The 19,679-nt window shown below is 53.0% G+C and overlaps 1 protein-coding gene across 2 annotated transcripts in view; it reads left to right on the top strand.

The window, feature by feature from the left end:
• The first annotated feature begins 8,744 nt into the window (after window positions 1-8,744).
• The window catches only part of FAIM2 (Fas apoptotic inhibitory molecule 2), a 30,730-nt gene continuing 19,795 nt past the window's right edge, over window positions 8,745-19,679 (top strand). The window contains exons 1-5 of one of the 2 annotated variants that reach the window (XM_043563835.1): window positions 8,745-8,895; window positions 12,468-12,663; window positions 15,345-15,445; window positions 15,895-15,959; window positions 16,386-16,439. In XM_043563835.1, coding sequence (XP_043419770.1) covers window positions 8,881-8,895; window positions 12,468-12,663; window positions 15,345-15,445; window positions 15,895-15,959; window positions 16,386-16,439 — 431 coding nt within the window. In that variant the 5' untranslated portion in view covers window positions 8,745-8,880. Of the gene's footprint in view, window positions 8,896-12,467; window positions 12,664-13,565; window positions 13,666-15,344; window positions 15,446-15,894; window positions 15,960-16,385; window positions 16,440-19,679 lie in introns of those variants that run through there. The other variant, XM_043563836.1, reaches the window with a different exon arrangement.

Below are 19,679 nucleotides of genomic sequence, written 5' to 3'. Positions count from 1 at the left end.
TGTCTTCTAGCCAGTAGGGGCTCTCTACATGTTGTGGAATGGATGACTGAGGCAAGCTGGAGCCTGCAAGGCTCCAATTGGGCTGGATGCCTTAGGGTTCAACAGAGTCCTGCTATTTCTTCTTCTTCCAGCCAAGCTGCTCTGCTCCCTGACTTCCATTTCCCAATGTATAAAATCACAAAGTCCACAGGTGGCAGGGGACACACCTTGAGAGTTCACACTGTCCAGTCCGGGTCATACTCTTCTTTCCTCTCCTCTCCCTGTTTCTTGATAGGTTATGTGCTTTATCCACTTGAGCCCAACCTGGTTGTGAACATGTCAGAATTTAAAGCCCCCTAGTGCCAAAAGAAATTGGATAGCCTAGAAGGAATGGATAAATTCCTAGAAACGCACAACTTTCCAAGACTGAATCATGAAGAAATAGAAAATCTGAAGAGACTGTAACTAGTAAGGAGAATGAATCAGTAATCAAAAACCACCCATCGAAGAAAAGCCCAGGACTATATGGCTTCACTGGTGAATTCTACCAAGCTTTTCAAGAATTCACTCCAATCCTTGTCAAAATCTTCCCAAAAATTGAAAGAAGGGAACACTTCCAAATTCATTTTATCACACCCGCAGTATTCTGATATCAAAGCCAGACGATGCTATCACAAGAAGAGAAAACTACTAGGTGTTTACATCCTGATGAACATAGATGCCAAAGTCCTTAACAAAATACTAGCAAACCGAATTCAACACATGTAAAGGATCACACACCATGTCCAAGGAGGATTTATCCCTGGATGCAAAGACGGTTCAACAAACAGAAATCAATTAATGAGATACATCCATGAACAGAATGAAAGATTTTTTAAAAATCACATTAGCATCTCAGTAGATGCATTTGACAAAATTCAGCATCTTTTCATGATAAAACTCAACAAACCAGGGATAGAAGGAAATTACCTCAACATAATAAAGGCAATATGTGAAAATCTTGTCACTAATATCATACTGAATGTTGAAAAACCGAGAGCTTTTCCTCTAAAGCTACTTTCTCTCTTGCCACTTCTATTCAACACGGTACTGGAAGTTCCAGCCAGAACAATTAGCAAGAAAAAAGAATAAAAGGCATCCACATTGGAAAGGAAGAAGTAAAAATATCAGCTTGCAGATGATATGACCTCATAGGTAGAAAACCCCCCAGAGATTCCAGAAAACCCCATCAGAATAAATGAATTCAGTAAAGTTATGGGATACAAAATCAACATACAAACCAGTTGGAGGGACGGATAAAGAAGTATAGTGTACACACAATGGAATATTATTCAACCTTAAAAAAGAGGGAAACCCTGCCTTTGGGGTAACACGGATGAAACTTGAGGACATTATAAGTAAAATAAGCCAGTCACGAAAGGAGAGAAAAGCTGTATGATTCCACTTTCATGAGGTATCTCAAGGAGACAAACTCATAGAAGCAGAGAGTTGAATGGTGGTTTCCAGGGGCGGGGGGAGGAGGAGGAAATGGAGAGTTGTTGTTTAATTAGTATAAAGTTTCAGCTATGCAGGATGAATAAGTCCTAGAGATCTGCTGTACGGCATTGTGCTTGTAGTTAACAATATTGGATTGCACACTTAAAAATATAAAAGGGTATATCTCATGGTAAATGTTCTTATCACAACAAAATGTTTCTTTAAAAAAAAAAAAAAAGGAGGAAGAAGAAGAAGAATTCAAAGGCAACAGGCCCGGTCAACTTGTCCTCAATTCTAGCTCCAGCCCTGGCCGGTAGAGGCACAGCCACTTTCTCTTGTTTTCTTTCCTGGGCTTCCTTCTGGGACCCCTAGTGTGACAGAGCCCTTGCCCGGCCCAGTTGATGGCTTGGGACTGTGTTGGGGGTGGAGGAGCTCATGCCTGGTTGTCAGGCCTTGGCCATGGTCTCTTTTGTGAGATGCAACTCTCTGCTGGTTCATGTTCTGGCCTCTTTCCAGAAAAAGTGCAAATCTGTCTCACGCCAGTGACTGTCAACAGTTCCGGGGAATTTTTTTTTTTTTTTTTTTTTTAACATGAGGCTGATCAAACACTTGTAACGGGCCTGAGACATCTCCCAGACCTCACTGTCACGAGTGCTGCAGAGAACAGTCGTCACAGCCTCAACCACACAGACGCCACTGAAATATTTACAAGGTTCCTGGCTCATGAAACGGAGCTTTCCGCTTAGGAGAAAGGGAAGGGACGTGGTGCGTGCGAAGTATCTACAACGTGTCGCACCACTCAGGGAGCTCCACTTTCGTGGTTTGTTTCTGTGAGGGACCTCCTGGAAGCTGACGCTTGCTCAAGGAAATGAACTTCTAATGGTGGCATTCTGAGCCTGGTGTAGTCTTGCTCCAGGGTAGAGGGCTAGGAAAGGGGTCTCTCCAACCTACCTCTTGGAGAGTTGTCTCCTGTGCTTGCGAATTCAGCTGCCTTGCCTAGACCAACCTCCACCCTCACCCTGGGCTAGGTCGTCTTGGGATTAGGCACACAGTTGGCGCCTCCTGTTTTCCTTCCTCCAAGCACTTATTTTTGTGCCCTTCTGGTCCCTTGAAGGGCCGCCCTTCCTATCTCTGCCACCACTCTCTGTCTGTGGAGTCCTACTCTTTTCTTTCAGAGGCTGTTCAAAAGCCACCTCCTCCAGATCCTTTCTGTCCCCCAACCAAATAGAACCGCTCCTTCTTCGGAACCTCCTGAAAGCACATCAATCATGTGTGACTTAGTCTGCAGGGTACCAGGGGATAAACACCTGTCATGTCACACCTACTAGAATTTGATGGCTCTTTGTAGCACACGCTACATACAGACTGGTGCTTGTTATAAGCTTCTGAACAATGACGAGGGTAGTGCCCATTCAACACACATTAGGGGCATTAAACTGAGTTCCCGAGGGTGTGGATGGCTGTTCCACATCTTTGTCTCCTCAGCACCTACCATGGAGCTGGCACACAGTAAGCTCTTGATAAGTGGCCCTGAATGGATGTTCACAACAGCTCTAACCTGTCAGGCCTATCACATCAGGCCCTGTGCGAAGCTTGTTCCTAATTAGCTCATCGAGTCCTCCCAATCACTCTTTGAGACAGGCACTAAGGTTCCCCACTAAAAAGCAAGGCCCACAGGGCAGGGATTTGTGTCTTTTGTGTTAGATGCTGTATCTGCGTGATTGCCTGAGATGTAGCAGGCCCTCGGTGAATATTGGTTGGATGAGTGAATTAATGAATGAATATCCATTTTACAGATGAAAAAACTAAGCTTGGAGAGGTTTAATGACTTGCGTAAGTGGTAAGATCAAAATTTGCACCCAGATAGACCTAATCCAAAACCTACCTGTATTCTTCTTTATCAGTGAGCTCTACCCGGTGGAAGAGGAGTGGGGGCTGGAAGGATAGTCTTACTTTTTTTTTTTTTTAATGTTTATTTTTTGAGAGAGAGAGGGAGATGGAGCGTGAACAAGGGAGGGAGGAGAGAGGGGGAGACAGAATCTGAAGCAGGCTCTAGGCTCTGAGCTGTCAGCATAGAGCCTGATGCGGGGCTCAAACTCATGGACCGTGAGATCATGATCTGAGCTGAAGTTGGATGCTTAACCGACTGAGCCACCCAGGCGTCCCGATCGAGTCCAACCTTTAAGGATCTTTCCATCTGGTAGAGAAGCAGACGTGCATGTATAAAAATCGCATAGCACAACGTGTGGTCTCAACAGAACCCGTGGCCATGCTAGGAATCAGGGAGGGCCAGCCCCAACAGCAAGACCCAGGGGACAGAAATGACTTATCAAGGGTCTGGACACTGCTAAGAGCAACAGAGCAGATGGGGCTGGGTGTGAAGAGCCTGGAAACCGCAGCTCCTGCACTTGGCTCCCCCTGCCCCAGCTCCCAGCAAACGCCCAGAAGTTGGGGGGTGGCTGGAATGTGGTTTCACACCTGTAAGCAGTCCCTGCAGCTGGGAAGAGGCTTCATGTCCCTGTGCTGTGGAGACACATCTGGGGAGGCCTCTTGTCACGGGGGAGGGGGTGAGGAGGTAGGAATGGAAACCCTAGCATAGAGAAGTTGTGTCACCAGGCTGTGGCTGGCCAGTCCGGGAGGTCAGGTTCTTTGTGGCAGGGCTGCTGGAGGGGGAGGTAGAAAGGGCCTGTAAGGACAGCAGTGAGAGGGGCAGGGGGCCAGGGACCAGGAGGACAATTTGTAGGAAGGCAGCCACTGTTGAAGCCCAGGTAAAGCCAGGAGGGCACATTGGTATGCCTGAGCTCACCTGGACCTCCACCTCTCATAGCCCACCCTGAGAAACCTGCTTGCTGTGAGGACCGGAGCTCTAGCCACTGCCTCGGCCCTTCCCTCTTACTGACTTCAAATGTGCAGGTTCTCTCTTCATCCCTGGGGGACAGGGGCTGTTGCAGGTTGGGGGGACAGTTATGGGTAAGGATCTGGGAAGAGGTACCCGGAAAGCTCTGCTTTTGCCCATCTAGGGAGCCGGAGAACCCCCAGCCCCCCCCCACCACACCCCGACCAAGTGCTGTCACTGAAACACTCTTGGCCTGATGGTCCTGGAGATGGGGTCACATCCACTCTTCTCATCTCAGCTTGACCCCCAACATATCATGTAACTTTGGGTTTGTCACTCACCCTCTTTGGCCTCTGGCTTCTATGGCTGTAGAAAGAGAAACCTCGCCTCTGTCCACACCTCCGCCCCCCCGCCCCCCCGTCCCACCTCCCAGGCGCTTGCTGCAAACAGAGCTGGCTGAGAAGCGGAGCAGAACAAGGATGGGGGTGGGCTGCCTCGCTTACGTTGGCCTGAAGGGAGGGGAAAGGAAACGTGGGGGCCCACACCCTCCCCTGCTCTGAGGAGCGGCCCCGGCCACATGGACTGGTGGTCTCTGAGTCTGTCCCTCTTACCTCAGCCTGGTCATTGAAGACGGTGAGGGGGTTCTGGGAGAGAGGGAAGAACTTTCTTCTGACTCTCCACCCCCCTCCAGGTGCTGCTCTGGGCCTCCTCTCCCCACCTCTTCCCTCCTTGGCCTCACTCTGCAGGATGTCGTCATGTATTCCATGATTCAGCCACCGTCCACGTGCTAACGACCAAGGAGCCCCAAACCTCCGAATCCAGCCCAGTCCCAGCTGCCGCACTGCTCGACTTGATGAGGCCCCAGAGCTGGGCTCCAGGGTGGGAAAGGGCATGACATTCCCCTAAAATACAATGCAAGGTGCCTCCTGAGCTATGTAAGGAAGGCACTGCCTAGACATCTCTTCTGGGCACCAGGAGCCTCTAGCTAACTGCCTAGGAGACATCTCTACCTAGATATCCCAGGAGCACCACAAACTCAACCTGACCCCCTCCCCCCCCACCACCACCAAACACATCAGCCCCATCCTCCCTCTTACTAATGGCACCATTCTCCCAGGGTCTCAGCCTACAAATCCCTCTGTCTTCAGCCTCTTCCCAAGTCCTGTCAATCCTGCCCCAAGCTGTCTGCCTCTCTCCATCTTTTCTGCCCCTGGATCATTTGTCTTTTTTTTTTTTTAAACATTCTTTTTTTTTTCAAACGTTTATTTATTTTTGGGACAGAGAGAGACAGAGCATGAACGGGCGAGGGGCACAGAGAGAGGGAGACACAGAATCGGAAACAGTCTCCAGGCTCTGAGCCATCAGCCCAGAGCCTGACGCGGGGCTCGAACTCACGGACCGCGAGATCGTGACCTGGCTGAAGTCGGATGCTCAACCGACTGCGCCACCCAGGCGCCCCTCATTTGTCTTATTTTTAAATTAGCAAACATGCATGGGGCACTTGGTATATGCCTGGCTCTGCTCTGAGTGCTTTACTAATACTAACTCAGTGAGGAAACAGAGGCACAGAGAAGCAAAGCATCTTGCCCAGGGCCGGGATTTGAGCCCAGGCAGACCGCTCTGCAGTCTGGGCTCCAGGCCGCCACAAGAACTCACAGAGTCTGCATTCTTATCAGTGTTGCCCTCCTTCAGGCCCTCCCCACAGTTCCTCACAGGCTGACCCTTCTTCCCTTCTTGTTCAAGAGAATGCTTTAACGACAAATATCACTACAGCAGTTTGGTCTTTCTGAAGCATGATTTCGAACCTATTCCCCTGCTTGAAAACCCTTGGAACTTCCCCCCGCCCCCACTTCTGATGCTAACAGAATAAAGCCCATTCTCTGGGCTAGAGAGTCAGAGATGTGACCCCAACAAGCTCCCGGCTCCCTGGGGAACCTCTCACTGTGCCTGGCTCCCCTCAGGCACCCCTTTCTCTAGCGATCCTGCCCGAGCCTGCTTCCCGCCCTGGCAGTGCGCAGGGGTGAGCTCTGAATGGACCTTTTCCCGCCGAAGAAAGGCTGCATGTCTGAGTCCCCTTTGAACCACCAAAGCTTCTACCACAGTGTGTCACATAGAGCTAGGCACGACACACGTGATGAAGTAATAACAGCGGAACTGAGCTGCCTTATGAGGGTGGAAATTATTTCATTAAACAACATCTATGGAATCCTTGAGGCTAATACTAACAGCTGACGCTGAGAGCTTAGAAGAGAAAGAGGGACCAAAAGTCTAAACACAAGATATGTGTCAGAGGTCACAATTGCCAAGGAAATAAAATAAAGCCGGGGCAGGAAAGAGACTGCCCGATGAACTGGGTGGTGGTACATTGGTGGCATTCCTACTTATATAGGATCAGGAAGACCTTCCCAAGAAGGTGATGTGTGAGCAGAGCCGTGAAATGAGTGAGGGAGTGACCCATACAGCAATCTGTAGACATTCCAGGCAGAGGATGTAGCAAGTGCAAGGGCCCTGAGCTAACAGTATACTTAGCCTGTCAAGGAACAGCCAAGAGGCCTGTGTGGCAGGAGTGGAGTAAACAGGGAGAGAAGGAGCAACTGAGATTCGCAAATACATGAAAATGCTGAGGCCTACATAAATTCAGGCTCTGTGTAACACCATATGTCTGGGTAATAGTCACAGCTAGGATTTATCGAGTACATTCCACATGCCTGCCACAGTTCTCAGCCCTGCCAACGTGGAAACTGCTAGACAGGTTCTCTCAGAATCTACCAGGGAGACAAAGAAACTCCACAGTGTCATGTGACGGGTGCTAGGAAACTACAGAAAAAAGCACCAATCCCAGACCAGAGGCCAGGGAGGCTTCCTGGAGGAGGTGGCCACTAGAGCTGTCACGCAGGAGGAGAAAACTGCTCCAGAACACAGATTCGGGGGGGGCGGGGGGGGGGAGGGGACGGTGGTGGCGTGCAGGCCAGGCAGACCTTGGGCAGCAGTGGGGGTGGGGGGAACTATGCCAACAGTTTGCAGGAGGAAGGGGGCAGGAGAAGGGCTGGGAAGGACAGCGAGGGCTGAGAGAGCCTCTAGACAGGGACACCCCGGCTTAAGCAAGCATATAGGCAGTTGGTAGCTAGGGGGCGGGACACAAAGGGTGAACAGAGTTGGAGTCACAACTCAATAATAATCTAGCTGCACACCAAGCGCCCTGCTCTCTCACCGTCATTGGGTGGGTCTAGCTGAGAGACGACAGAGAAGCAGACGGTAAGGGGCCATCCCTGCATTGGGACTTGGTTTCTCATCTTATCCTAGGAAGTTCAGATCCTTTTAGGCAGATCTCAGAGTCCTCACCCTGGAGCGGCCCAAGACACTAATTCCTCAGCTAATAATGATTCACATGCTGGCTGCACTTTGTGGTCTTCAGTGCGCTTCCACCGCCATAACCTGTGTGCCTCACAGTCAATCTAGGATGGATAGAGCTCTTTCTTTCCATAGGAGACGCTGCAGCTCACAGAGATCAAGGCCTTGCCAAAGTCACAAGGCCAGAGGGTGATCAAGTTGGGAATCCAGCCCAGCTCGTGAGATTGCAAACTCCGTAGCAACACTGCAGCAGCTTTGGAAAACTGGGCCTGGCGATGGCCAATTCCCAAGGACAAGCCTGGGAGAGGGGAGGGAACAGGCTCTGGAAGGGGGCAGGGGTGATGGAGGCAGGAGTGGAGGCAGACAGGAAGCAGCATCTTGGGAATGGGGATGGGAGTTGGAGACGCTTTGAGACAGAGCTAGAAGCCTCTCCAGAAAGGCCTGGTTAGATGGTCCAGCAGGGCTGAAAAAAACAAAAACAAAAACAAAAACACCAGCACCTGCATCCTCCCACACTAGGCCTCTGCGACAAGGCAGGGAGGGGCCCATTGCTCCCATTTCACAGGTGGGAAAATGGAGGCAAAGGAGAGGTGCCTATATGGCTTGCCAAAGGCCCATAGGAACTGAGGGCCCAAGGGGCCCTATTAGAAGCCAGGGAGGGTAGATGAGCCAGCCGTGGGAGACTTTCCCCACTCTGCCGTGGATGATGAAACAGATGAGAGGGGAGGTGGAAATGGAGACAGAAATCTGGGACGCATCCAGAGGCAGGGAAGGGGGAGGCTGAGGCTTGAACAGAAAGAACCTGTCAGCGGCAGAGATGGTGGAGCGATAAGGCCCTGACACCCAGCTCCAGTTACAGGCAGGCAGCATCAGCTGGTCGGGTGTCACGGAGTCCCCGCGCCTCCTCCCGCCCTGCGGACCCATCCACTTGGGTGGCTCTGCAGCACGCGCTCCCTAGTCCCGGGATGAGGGTTCAGGGTGGAGGGGACGGGGGAGGGGGCGGCGCGCCTCCTCCTCCCCACGGGCTTGTAAATCCGCAGCGGCCTCCGCAGCAGCCTCCCAGCCCGCCCCCGGGCCCCCTCCTCCTCCTGCGCCTGAATGGTACATTCCGGTCCGCCTGGCCCGGCTGCAGTGGATGTTGCTAGAACCCACGCGGAGGAAGGAAGAGACGCAGGCAGGCTGCGGTGACCCAAGCGGCCGCCCCTGCCTCAGGGACCCCTTCCCGGAGAGACGGCACCATGACACAAGGAAAGGTACCGGCATCTCCCCCACCTGCACCATCATCCTTCATCCTTCGGCTCCCCGCTCCCAGTCATCCCGAGCAAACTCTCTGGACCACTATAAGCATCCTTCCCCGGCGCTTGTGCGAAGGTCCTCTGTGGTCCTTGTTGCAGTCAGAGGACCAAAAGGCGCATTTCAAGTGATAGGTCAGGGCCTCTTCCTGCCCAACAGGCCCTCTCACCCCAGGGGCTTTGGCATCTCAGTACCCTTCACAGGTACCCAGTTTCCCTTAAGGAATCAACCTGGGTGTCCAGGGTGTGGTAGGGGGACTAGAGGGGGGCACCTGGGTGAGCCCCAAGGAGTGGTGCCTATCCTGCCCCAACCACATTATGCTCATCTTTCCCACCTCCACAGAAACCCCCACCCCCTCCCCCCAGCCAACTCATTCCACATCTGGACACATGCTTTGGGGGGGGGGGGAGGGGATTACTATGGCAACCCTGCATCAGGATGCTTTAATTTGTGTTTTTGTTTTGGCTCGACATGGGACTAGATGGAACCAGATAAAACGTCGTCTCTTTTTTTCTAGTTTTAGGCCTGAAATGGAGGGGAAGGGCTGGGGCAGAGACTTGGCTGGCCTAGTGTGGTTACATAACATCAACAGCCTGTGGAATTATACAACAATCAGGGCCTGGGGCAAAGGGGGAGGGTCCTCTGGCCCTCTGTTTTGGGGGTGCCAAGGATTGGGCAGAGAAAACAGAAGAGGAGCCTCCCCTACACTCCCCCTTCCTTTCTCCAAGATGAGCCTCAGAGCCAATGGCATCCTTCCCTGGGCTCTCAGACCCTCCTCTCTGTTTTTAAGCTCCTGAGACCTCAAAATGATGTCACTGGTGATACCACCTCCTGCCATTGGGCAGGCCTCACTTGGGAATGAGGGTGTGTGTGTGTGTGTGTGTGTGTGTGTGTATGGGGGGCAGGGCCCAGGAGGCTCTGGGGCCCATCGGCAGGGTGGGGGTTGGGAGGAGGGCCCATTCGTGACAGGGCTGAAGTCAGAGGTGATAATTCTTTTCCTGGGTCTGGTTTCAAAGGACCTTGGTTCTGGTGGGCTGAAATGGGTTTTCCTGGATGTGAGCCTTCTGGTCTGGATGAGGAAGGAGGTTGGGGAGTGGGAGGGCAGCAGGTGAACCAGGGCCCCATTCTCACAGGCCTAGGCTCCTCAAGGCCCTTCCCTAAGGAGGCCTGGGGGGTGTTCACCGTGGTGAAAATGAGAAGCCCCCTCCCCACACCCACCTACTGCTGATTCCACCCCCCCACCCCAGTCACTTTGCTGACATCGCCTCCTGTCCTCAGTGAATGTAGCACATTGCCCCGCCTCCTCTGCCTCTGACCCCCAGCTGGCTCACAGGCTTTCTGAGGATGGAAAAGAACTTTCCAGTTCAGTGGTCCTTAGGGCTGAGTGGAGACAGAGATGTTCTGGTGCTCGCTTCCCTCTGGGCTGCCTCAGCTGGACGCAACCTACAAAGAATGAACTCAGCGGCCTTCCTCTGCGGCCCTTCGGGTTTAACACATTCTTTCTGAAGCCAGAACTAAATCCCATTCATTTTCTGAGGCTTAGTCTTGTTGTTGCCGGTCAGTTTTCATACACCCCCTCCCCCACAGTCTTCCCTTCCCTGGCGGCAGCACTCAGGCCCTTCCAGCTCACATCCTCTCCCCAAAGCTTCAGTGGACCCTCTGGGGCCTGGGGCAGTGCTGAGTGTAAATGGGCTTGAGTTTTCGACCTGCCATGGCACAATTCCCTCTGGGCCTCAGTTTCCTCATCTGTCAAATGAAGGAAAGGGTTGAGCTAGATACCTTCTGAGATCCCTTCCAACACTGAAGGTCTGTGATTCTGTTCTGGTTTGGGAGAGAGGCTGAGGTTCACAACAGGATGAGGCCAAAACAGGACCCTTCACCAGGGACCTCTTGCCCTTTCCCCACTCTATGGTCCCCTTTCTTCCTCATATCTCCCCTCACCCCTCTCTGTTTCCCTGCTCGCCCATCCCCACCTTCCTAGTGTCATCTCCAGCCCAACAGAAGGAGGCCAGTCCCAGTGGATGGGGCCTGGGCTCTGCAGCCCAATGGGCTATGTGTGGCTCTGTGACCTTGGACAAGTCATCCTTCCTCTCTGAGCCTCAGTTCCCTCATTTTAAAACAGGGATCAGGGGTGCCTGGGTGGCTCAGTCGGTTGGGCATCCAACTTCAACTTAGGTCATGATTTCATGGTTTGTGAGTTCAAGCCCCTCATTGGGTTCTCTGCTGTCAGCACAGAGCCCACTTCAGATCCTCTCTCCTCCCCTCTCTCTCTCTGCTCCTCCCCTGCTCTCTCTTTCTCTCTCTCTCTTTCAAAAATAAATAAACATTAAAAAAAAAAAAACAGGGGTCAAAATATAACCACCAAGGGAGCAGGGAGATTAAATGAAAGAATCTTTCATTCAATAATATTCTTGAGGGCCTACTCTGTGCCAGGCCCTTCCCTGAACCCCAGGGAGACAGTGGAACCATACACACCCCTTCTCTGCCCCAGGGACAGCCCCATGGTGGCCTCTCCTAAGAATTTCTCCTTCCTCAGTTATTTTTTAAACTTTTTTTAAAAGTTTATTTATTTTGAGAGAGAGAGGGCATGCATGTGCATGCAGGAAGGCAGAGAGAGAGAGAGAGAGAGGGAGAGGGAGAGGGAGAATCCCAAGCAGGCTTGGCACCTGAGCCCAACACAGAGCTTGATGTCATGATTTGTGAGATCATGACGTGAGCCAAAATCATGAGCCAGACGCTTCACCGACCGAGTCACTCAGTTTTTTTCCCCTCTCCTTCCTCAGTTTTTATTCCAGCTTCAGTGTGTGCCTCTGGCCAGCCCTGACCCTCCTGGAGCTCAGTTCTCCCATCTATAAAGAAAAAAAAGGGGGAAGGGGGAGAGTCTTCTTCCGCCACCATCTTTATTGGGGTGTAATTGACAAATGGTAATTGTATATATTTAAGGTACACGACCTGAATGTTTTGATATACATGTATATTGTGAAATGATCACAATCAAGTCAGTTAACATCACTTCACATAGTTACCTTTCTTTGTGTGTGATGAGAACACTTAAGATCCACCCTCTCAGCAGATTTCGAGTATACAATAAAGTATTGTTAACTATAATCACCATGCTGTACATTAGATCTCCAGAACTTATTCATCTAGCACAATGGAAACTTTGTGCCCTTTGACCAACACCTTCCCATTTCCCCCACCCCCCAACCCCTGGCAACCACCATTCTACTCTGTGCTTCTATGAGTTTGGCTATTTTCGATTCCCAATATAACTGGTATCACGCAGTTTTTGTCTTTCTGTGTCTGGCTTATTTCACTGAGCCTTGTTGCAAATGGAAGGATCTCCTTCTTTCTTAAGGCTGAATAATATTCCATATCCCGTGTAAAATAGGGAAATTATTGTCTGCACCCCCACCCTTCCTAGTGCAGGTGAGAAAGTACCCATGGAAGTTCCAGATATCGGGGGCTGGTGGGGAGGACTTGGAAGGCACCCTTTCCCTGGTGACTGTCTCTCTTCACCTCTATTCCACAGATCTCCGTGGCTAACAAGGCCCCCGGGACAGAGGGGCAGCAGCAGGCCAATGGTGAGAAGAAGGAGACTCCAGCAGTGCCCTCGGCCCCGCCCTCCTATGAGGAGGCCACCTCTGGAGAGGGGTTGAAGGCAGGGGCCTTCCCCCCAGCCCCGTCGGCTGTGCCTCTCCATCCCAGCTGGGCCTATGTGGATCCTAGTAAGTCTCTCAGCTCCTGGAGGCTGGAACATCATGGGGAGTGGTAGGCCCAGAGGAAAAACTTGGGTAGGAGGAAGTTGCCCATAAATAGATGCATTGTATGGTTGTTATATGAGGCTCTGTTGTCAAAGGCTTGGGATTTGGAGGGCTATTCCAAGGGTAGGTCAAGGAGGACTCCATGAAAAGGGAGAGACACAATATTTTCTGTCATAGTACTCTTGGATGGGGAAGAGGGGATTCTTTTCAAGTCGCCAAGCTAGGGCAAATAGAGGGAGTAAATAGGGGGAGGGGGTGGATCAGGGGCTATTCTAGAAAGGCTTTCCTCAAAGGGGTACATTAAAAGGGTGGAGAGAGGTCAGAGTAGACACAGGAAAGGGCAGCATTAAGCTGTGGCTGGCTCCCTGTGAGTGGAGGTGTCGTGTTTACATGTGGGCTGGTCCAAAACTTCCCCCTGAAGGCCCCAGGGATGTTGGGGGCCAGGGGTCTGAGGATCACTTCACCCTCACTTTCCTTACCTCTCTTCCCTTCTCCAGGCCTTTGTTGGGGACAGGAGGACATGACATGGGGAAGGTATATGGATGCCAGCCTTAGTGCCTCTCATGGCCAGGCATAATTCATAGGCATACTTACCCAGGTGAATGCCAGCTCCCTGTAGACCAAAAATCACAGCCCGTGGGAGCCCCTCTGTTAGATTGAGCAGCTTGTGGGAGCTTTGCCTGGGGGCTGGGAACATACAGCTCCCCACGTGCTAAGGAAGGGCCCCTTCTCAAATCTTCCTCAGCCCTGGCAGCCTCCCTAAGCGGCCCCTCAACCCCCCTCCCCCATCTTATATACTCCCACCATCCCCAGCAGAATTCTAGAAGGAATCCCAGGAACAATGCCTCAGACAGAACCTCTACTCACCGGGAGTAGCCACCATGGTCCACACCCCTTACCACAAACCCTCTCGGCCCAGAGCCAAGCAGACCTACCACACCGTGACCTACTGGAGAGCCAATGAAGGTCTGGTGTTTGTGTGAGCCCTTCTCACTGCCCCAGACACCCACAGGACTTTCTCTGTCCCCACCGCCTGCTCAGTAGTCTGGCCATTTGGGCTTTGGCAGGAGATGTAGACCGCACATGAAAGTGGAAGACAAAAGGGTGAGGGCCTCCAGGCCCCAGGTTTGCAGTGGGTTCCCCTCTCTCCCCCTTCTTCATTTTCCATATCCAGGTTGCCAGGGCTAGCTGCCTTAAATAGTGTTTTCCAGGGAACTGTCAGGGCAGGAAGGAAGCTCATTTTAGTCAACATGCGACAAACATTTCTAAGTGTGTGTCAAGCACTGTGACCAGAGGTGCTAAATTTCTAGCGATGCATGGATTTGCAAGACTTGCTGCCCCCACGGGCCTGACTGTATAGACAAGTAAACAGACACTACCACACAATGAAAGAGATGCAGTGATAGAGGCCTAGGCAGCTTACCTAATCCGTGTGGCAGTCAGGGAAGACTTCCTGGACAAAGGGGTATCCACATTGAGTCCTGAAGACTCAATGAGTTAGCCTGGTGAAGAGGCAGGGAAATGAGTGTTCAGGCTGAAAGAATATAATGTGCAGAGGCAAGAAAGCACGTGGCCGAAAAAAATATAGTCAGGCTGGAGAAAAGTAGGAGGCAACAGTGTGCATTGGGGCTGAGAGCTCGGGGGAGGCTGTGGAAGCTTTGTTAAAGAACTTGAACTTGAGTAAAAGGCAGTGGGGAGCCATCAAAGAGCTTGATGCAGGGTCAGCTTTGAAAGACCAAGACTGACGCTTTTGCTGTGGAGGGAGGGTAAGATCGTGGAGAAATGGCAAGAATTAAAAGGACAGTGGAAGAGAACAGAGCAGAGGCCTCAGGAATGGCCCAGATGAGGGGTGCAAAGGAGAGGGCAGCATAGTCCCCACCAGGCACAGAGCCATCGGCTTTCGCTTTCATCTAGTTTTGTCCCCAGGAGGTGAGTGTCACGGACCCATATCGCAGAAGACACTCCAAGATGGCTGATAGTCAGTCTGAGAAGAGGGAGCCACATGTGGGTCTGTTTGACTGTGGATCCTATGCTCTTTCGCAGGCCTGATATCTGGTTTCTCAGTTCTGGGACCAGGCCCCCAAACTTCATCCCCAGCCATACCCCACTCTTTGCCCTTGTCCTGGCTTTACTTCCCCCTCCAGTTTCCCCCTGCCCTGCTTCCCAGCTGGAGCACCAGAAGGTTCTCCCATCCAACTAGTCCCTGGTTCTCACCCCCAGGGCCTCAGAGCAGGCAGGGGTAGGACCTTAGACCCTGAGATGTGCTAGGTGGCCTTGGGAGAGTGGCTGTCTCTCTCTGATTCTTAGCCACTAAAGGGAGCCAGCGTGTTTAGGGAGGAGAGTGGGGGACACAAGAGAAAAGGGCCACATTTGTATGGCAGGGATTGGCCCCCAGGGAGCCCCAGTCAGCATGCAAGGAAGGGGTAGGGAGATGACAGTGTATTCTCAGGACTCAGGAGAAGCAGCTGGGGGAAAAGGTCTGAGGGTGGGATGGGGTGAGGTGGGAGGTTTGAGAACGGAACTAGAGAAAAAAGTTTCCCCAGTCCAGAGAGCCAGTTTGACAAAAGTCAGCTCTGAACAGGTGGCCATTGGGGGCAGCATTTATATACATGGGAGCCCTCATGGCCCTCCCCATGTCCATACAGGCAGCTCCAGCTATGAGAATGGATTCCCCGCTGGAGACCATGAGCTCTTCACCACCTTCAGTTGGGACGACCAGAAAGTTCGCCGAGTCTTCATCAGAAAGGTAACCACCTCCTCCCAACTTTCCAGGACTGGGGGACAGGGGGGAGGACAGGGTGTCCCTTGAGAAGGCCCTGGCCCAGCCCTCTGTCTACAGAGGCCATCCCTGTGTCCCCTTCTCTAGTGACCCCAGCTGATAGCACCTGCTGGGAAGTGCTTCACCCCACTGCCCCCTGCTATACCCAAACTCATTGTCTCAACCTGTCTCCAGATACATGGGGCCCCTTGTCCTGTGGGGATGGGCTCTGGAGCAAAGTTGCTTGTCTTTCACCTTGTCCTGGGTCCATTCTAGTGACCCCTAGGAAAGAAAGGGGAGGGTATAGGATGTAGGTCTGGAGAGTAGATTGAGTCACTGGGAAGCTGGGGTACTCGCTGAGCCTCACTGGGGGCCTGGGCCTCCCTAGCCTCCGGTGGGGGCTCCCCAAGCTGACCGGAACTCCCTCCCAAACCTAGGTCTATACAATCCTACTGATCCAGCTGCTGGTGACGTTGGGTGTCGTGGCTCTCTTTACCTTCTGGTGAGTTGGTTGTGTGAACCAGCACCTTCTAGGGGCAGCCATGGCAAGGCCTGGGGCGGGGGTCCCTGAATCAGATTGCTTTTGGAATGTTTGCCTGAAAAGATTTGTGTGGGGCAGTGGAGGCCCTCACACTGGGGAGGAATCTTAGGGAGTGCCCACGGAGGAGTCCTCTATCCAGCAGGGGTGGACCCGGTACCTTCTGGGCCTGTTGGTGCCTGGGAAGTGGTCATTCCTCTCAGGTCTTCCAGCCCCACAGCCGGGTACTTCCATGTCCCAGCCGGGGACTGTGGCTGGGGCTCCCTATGCCACCAGGATCCCTTCTTCCTTTCTTCTTCGCAAGTCCTGGGAACCGTGGTGGGGCAGGTGCAGACGTGGAAATGGAGACATAGGGGAGATTCTGATTCTCTCCCCCTCCTTTCTCTGCAGTGACCCCGTTAAGGACTATGTCCAGGCCAACCCAGGATGGTACTGGGCATCCTAGTGAGTATACCCCAGGCCTCCAGGCCCCTTCCCAGAGAACCCTCGGTGGCACAGGGTGGGAAGTCTCCACGGACAGAATCCAAGCCCATGGCTCTCTCCACCCCAAAGAAGACTGTCCTCACAAGAGCATGACCAGACGGGCCCTTTGGATCTGAGGGGGAGGGAAGAAGACAGGCATAGGTTCTGGTGCTTGCACAAAGAGGGGAGGTGGGCTGGGGCCCTGGCTGGAGAGACCCAGACCTTGGCCCTGAGGGGAAACGGGGGGGGCTGGAACACCTTGGCCCACACTAATGATAATGTTGCTACTCTTATTAACATTGTTGTTATTAATGCCTATGAATTATTAATCATAGTAACTACCACTTACAGAATGCCTAATAAGGGCTGGGCCTTGTTCTGTGCGCCGGATATACAGTATTGCATTCGATCCTCGAGTCTACTGGGTATGATTATCTCGGAAAACTAAGGCTCAGAGAGGTTGAGTAATTTGCCCAAGGTCACACAGCTAGTCTGTGGCGGAGCTGGGGTTCAAGTCCAGGATTCAGGTTGAGGCTTGTGCTCTTAATCACTCCACTTGGCAGGCTCCCTTCTTCTCAAGGCACTTGGCTCCTGCTTGCCCTCTATTCTTTAAAGAACATGGCAGGTAACTTAAGAGAAGAAGTTGGGTGGCGTAGGTGATCCTTGACCCTCCTATCCGAGCAATTAGGGGTCATTTGGGGGTAATTCCAGGCCACAACTACCCTGGGCTCAGAGCAATACCGCTCTCACTGCTCTCTCCTCCAGCGCCATACTGGGCACTGGGGCTACTGGGGAGGAGACCTCTGTAGGGAAAAGTAGTGAGTGGCACAAAGCAGCACGGGAGTGAGCACCACTCAGAGGAGGGGAGGCGGGAGGGCTGAGCCTGAGACATCCAAGACCTCAGTCCACTTGAGAGGGTGCACCTCAACAGATGCAGACTGAAGTGGCTCAAGCAAAAGCGTGGGAGTGGGGCTGCACGTGGTACATGTGGTAAATACGGGACAAGACCGGCAGAGGGCTGGAAGGCTCCATGTAAAGGAATCTGACACATCTCAGAGAGCAGGGGGGCCTTCCGGGGTGGGAGCTCTGAATGCCCGGCAAGGAGCTTGCGCACTCCAGCTGTCCCAGGCCCGCTCCTGGGTAGAGGTATGGTGGAGATGTGGGCTCAGCCCAAAGCCTCCTGAACCATCCCGAACCCAGAACAGTCCGGGTGGGCCTTGAATTAATACAAGCCAACCATAGGCTGACAGGAAGGAGGCCCATCCTGGCCTCAGTGGCTCCTCAGAGGAGCAGAGGAGTGGAGGGGAGGCTCAGTCAAGTTGGGAGTCCCAGGGGAGGAGACATTCACGCCTAGAGCCTTTCTTAGGGCATAGAACAGAGGACCCGTCTGCAGACCAGGCAAGGAGGCATGCATCTTGGGGAACTGGGGGCACTGTATGATAAAGCTAATGAGGCCCCAGGGACGGCCACCCCGGCCAACACACATGGCAGGTTGGCATGGCTCCCAGTACGTCAGCACCCCCTGGCAGACTCAGGTGCCCTGAGGACTCTGGAATGGAGTCCCCAGGCCCCTCACCAGGACTTCTGTGGGAGGGTCTGCAGGACTCCAGGTCCTGAGCAGATGGCGACAGGGAGACAGCCCGGGAATGAGCAGGCTCAGAAGTGGGGCAGAGTCCACCCCACTGAGGGCAGGCATGAGACTCTCACCCGTGAATGGTGAGGTTTAACAACGCTCCTCCTCAACATCTCCAGACAGAAAGCAGAGATGCTCTCCCTGGCTCAGGGGTGGGGGTGGGGGGGGAGAGGAGAAATCAGGAGTGGGCCTGGACCCTGTGCCTTTAAGGGGCATCACAGAGCCTTAGAGGTGCTTGGGAATCCCAGCACCAAGATGCTGCTTTTTTCTCCAGAAAGCCACCCTGTGGCTCTGTCCTGTCCGGTCCCCTCCCCATCCCTCAACTCTATCCACTTTGCCCCCTGAATTTGCTTCTGGGTCTGAGACCGAGTGGGTCTCACCTCCTTCAACGTACCAAGCCCTTAACAGCAATAAGAACGAAACCACTCTTTTTCTATGTGTGAGACACGGTGCTGAGTGCTTTCCGGGTATTTGTCATTTGATCCTTATAAACAACCCTACCAGGCAGACACTATGATTATCCCCATTTTACGGATGAGGAAATGAGGCTCAGGGAGAAGTTATCACTTGCTAAGCAGCACAGTCTTGTGCACTTCCCCTACATGTTCTGCTGCTTCCCCTGCTGGTCCAGGATCGGCCCTAGAATGGGATACGTTGGGGGAGGACACTGGGTTTAGACCGGCTTCCACCTGAGCCTCCCTCCCCTGTTCTGACACTCTGTAAACAGACCAGGGCTCCAGCCCAGGCCTGGGGCCCAGGCTCTGACATGCCAGTGAGTCTCTCCTTCACGTCTGTGATTCATTCTCTGCCCCCTGGGATGGCAGCCTGCCAGCCCCCGCCTTCCACTCACCGCTGTCTCAAGGCCCCCGTCATCTCCCTCGGTGGGCTCTTACCTTATTGTCTGATTGCTCCCTCGGAGCCCTGGCGGCGGGGAAGGAGTCAGGGCTGTGGGGCGGGGGTGGGGAAGCAGGCGGAGGAGGAAACTGTGAGGCCCAGAGCTGGGAGAGGTGGGTCAGAGCCTCTCCAGGAGGCTGCCAGTCCGATTATACTAACAACTCCCATTCTCAAGTCCTTACCCTGTACCAGGGCCTGTCCACGCTTGACCTGTGCGCCCTCAAAATCCTGCTACAGCCCCTGTGAGCTGGTACCAGTGCTCCTGTTTCACAAAGGAGGGAAACGGAGCTCCGCAATTAAGTAACTTATTTAAGCTCACACAATAGGAGTGCAGAGCTGGGCTATGAATGCGAATGTCAGGCTCCAAAGCTGCCCTGTAACCCCCAGGTCATGTCCCTCTGCCCTTCCTGTGACCTCTGGTCTTGAGGGTCGAGGAGCTGTGGACCAGAGAGGAAAGGAGACGGGGCCCTTGCCCTTTGGAAGCTCCCAGTCTGGCGGGGAGACAGGACCCACACCCAGGACACACATAGACAAGGCTATTATCGTTATTATTATTGCCCAAGTGACTGACCAGTGACTCAAGGGAGACCAGAAGAGAGCACATGCTGGAGTGTTTCTCAACTGGGGCAGGATGTTTCCACTGTCCTTCGCTGGCCCCCGATACTAAGAACCCCTCAATCACTGTGACAACTGTT

The sequence above is a fragment of the Prionailurus bengalensis genome, chromosome B4 (assembly GCF_016509475.1).
Source record: "Prionailurus bengalensis isolate Pbe53 chromosome B4, Fcat_Pben_1.1_paternal_pri, whole genome shotgun sequence".
Lineage (NCBI taxonomy): Eukaryota > Metazoa > Chordata > Mammalia > Carnivora > Felidae > Prionailurus > Prionailurus bengalensis.
The sequence above is the reverse complement of the archived record's forward strand: the minus strand, read 5'-3'. Positions and strand labels throughout refer to the sequence as shown.